The sequence below is a fragment of the Lontra canadensis genome, unplaced genomic scaffold, assembly GCF_010015895.1.
Source record: "Lontra canadensis isolate GAN:19392208 unplaced genomic scaffold, GSC_riverotter_1.0 scaffold16, whole genome shotgun sequence".
NCBI classification, from domain to species: domain Eukaryota; kingdom Metazoa; phylum Chordata; class Mammalia; order Carnivora; family Mustelidae; genus Lontra; species Lontra canadensis.
In genome coordinates, this window is record NW_022631010.1 from 19,867,310 (window position 1) to 19,869,265 (window position 1,956).

General features: G+C 37.5%; 1 protein-coding gene across 1 annotated transcript; it reads right to left on the minus strand.

The window, feature by feature from the left end:
• Positions 1-411: 411 nt before the first annotated feature.
• LOC116868749 (trafficking protein particle complex subunit 2-like) lies at positions 412-1,009 on the minus strand. The gene is given in 3 exon segments (XM_032859393.1): positions 412-580; positions 681-837; positions 839-1,009. Coding segments are annotated over 3 exon segments (420 nt in total). The 5' UTR covers positions 944-1,009; the 3' UTR covers positions 412-422.
• Between the last annotated feature and the right edge of the window lie 947 nt (positions 1,010-1,956).

Below are 1,956 nucleotides of genomic sequence, written 5' to 3' on the forward strand. Positions count from 1 at the left end.
ATCTCTAGATGTATAGAAACCCATGAATGTGCTATCAGCTTCATTCCCTACTGCAGAAACAAACGTTTAGTTTTAAATCTCTCTACCCAAATAATGACAATGACCTTTGGTACTACATGTGACATTAAGATCAAGCTATCTGAATGAGTAAAGTCAAAAGCTCATTCTTAATTTTTAGAATAAAGATATTTTCAAGGTTATCAAGAGTTTATAAATAACACTGTTTACCAGTAACTATTGATCTGTTGACAAGCGTAAGAAACTGAATGTATTATTTTGAAACATATAAGGAATTTCATTAGGTTTAGATAAATTAAGACTTCAGGTAAAACTTTCCCATGCTGTCTAATCAAGTTACTCATGATGTACACGTTCCCGAGAAGACCCCATTGTAGTGACGTTATTTCCAAATTTTTCTGCATTCAACTTAAAAGGTGTTTCTTCCCAAGAAACTGAACTTTCCTGTCAAATGCTCTTGGTCAGATAGGAGAATTTGGTTTATAAAATGGATTCATTGCAAACTTTATGTAAAAATCATAGACATCCATAAGGAAGTTCTTTATTCCTTCTTCTTGCCTAAGCATAATAAATCTATTTAATAATAAATAAATCTATTTAATAATAATAACAACAATCTATAAGCATAATAAATCTATTTAATAATAATAATCTAATAAATTTATTATGCCAAAGCATAATAAATCTCATATGACATGCAGAAACAAACTCTGAAACAGACCACTCATTGAGCTTGTCGACAGATTTCAAGCCCGTGTTGTTGGAGAGCCACATATGCTCATCTACGAGAGCAGTATGAGCTATGAACGGGTTCAGATGACCTATGATCATCTTTGAATTCTGCTTTTCCAGCTGGCAAAAATTCCATTTCAAAAACTGGATTACCGTGGTGGCCAGCAATTATAAGGTAGTAGCTTCCAGACATTGTCTTCAAAACACAGCTCCTGCAGGGAAAAGCCAACAATGGAAACAGCCCCCATCCCTTGCTTTTTAAAATGTATGCATTGGGACTTTTCCACACAATCAATATTTAGACATATCTCATCATACCTTGGATAGCTTTTCTTTGCACGGATATCCTAGGCCAGACACCAAACCCCATGTGTTTTCATACCTGAGATGAGAATTGTTTTAAAGTGATACCTGCCTAATAACCTCTATTCTGCCTTTTGGCCCATAAAGCTTATAATGCTATCCGGCCCTTTAGGGAAAGTTTGTCAACCCTCCTTCTAAAATTCTAGGGTTGGCCTGCAGTCTATTAAAAGGCCATTTCAACTGTTTCCAATCTAATGCTATGAAAAATTCAGTGGGTTTTGCCCTCAGGTATATTTGTGGAGTAAACCATTAGTCAAGAAAGAACTGCTGGGTCAAGGGGTAGATGCATTTTTATTTTTGACAAATAATGCAAAATGGCCGTGGAAAGAAATCATAGCCCTCGACTTCTCATCAGCTGTGACTCTTCCCTACATGCTTCCAGTGTGAATTACTGATCTTTCTAAAGTTTGCTGTTCCATTGTTGGAATTTTCTTTCTTTCCTTTTTTTTTTTTTTAAGATTTTATTTATTTATTTGACAAAGAGAAGTATAGCAAGAGAGGGAACACAAGCAGGGGAAGTGGGAGAGGGAGAAGCAGGCTCCCCGCCAAGCAGGAAGCCCAATGTGGAGCTCCATCCCAGGACCCCGGGATTATGACCTGAGCCGAAGGCAGAGGCTTAACCCACTGAGCCACCCAGCTGTCCCCCATTGTTGAAATTTTCATTCTTTTCATTATAAGTTAGGTTGAGTACATTTTCTTACTTTTTTTTTAAATAAGATTTTATTTATTTCAGAGAGAGAAAGCGAGAGAGGATGAGCTGAGGAGGAGGGGCAGAGGAAGAAGAAGGAGAAGCAGACTCACTGCTGAGCAGGGAGCCCAACATAGGACTCGATCCAAGGACCC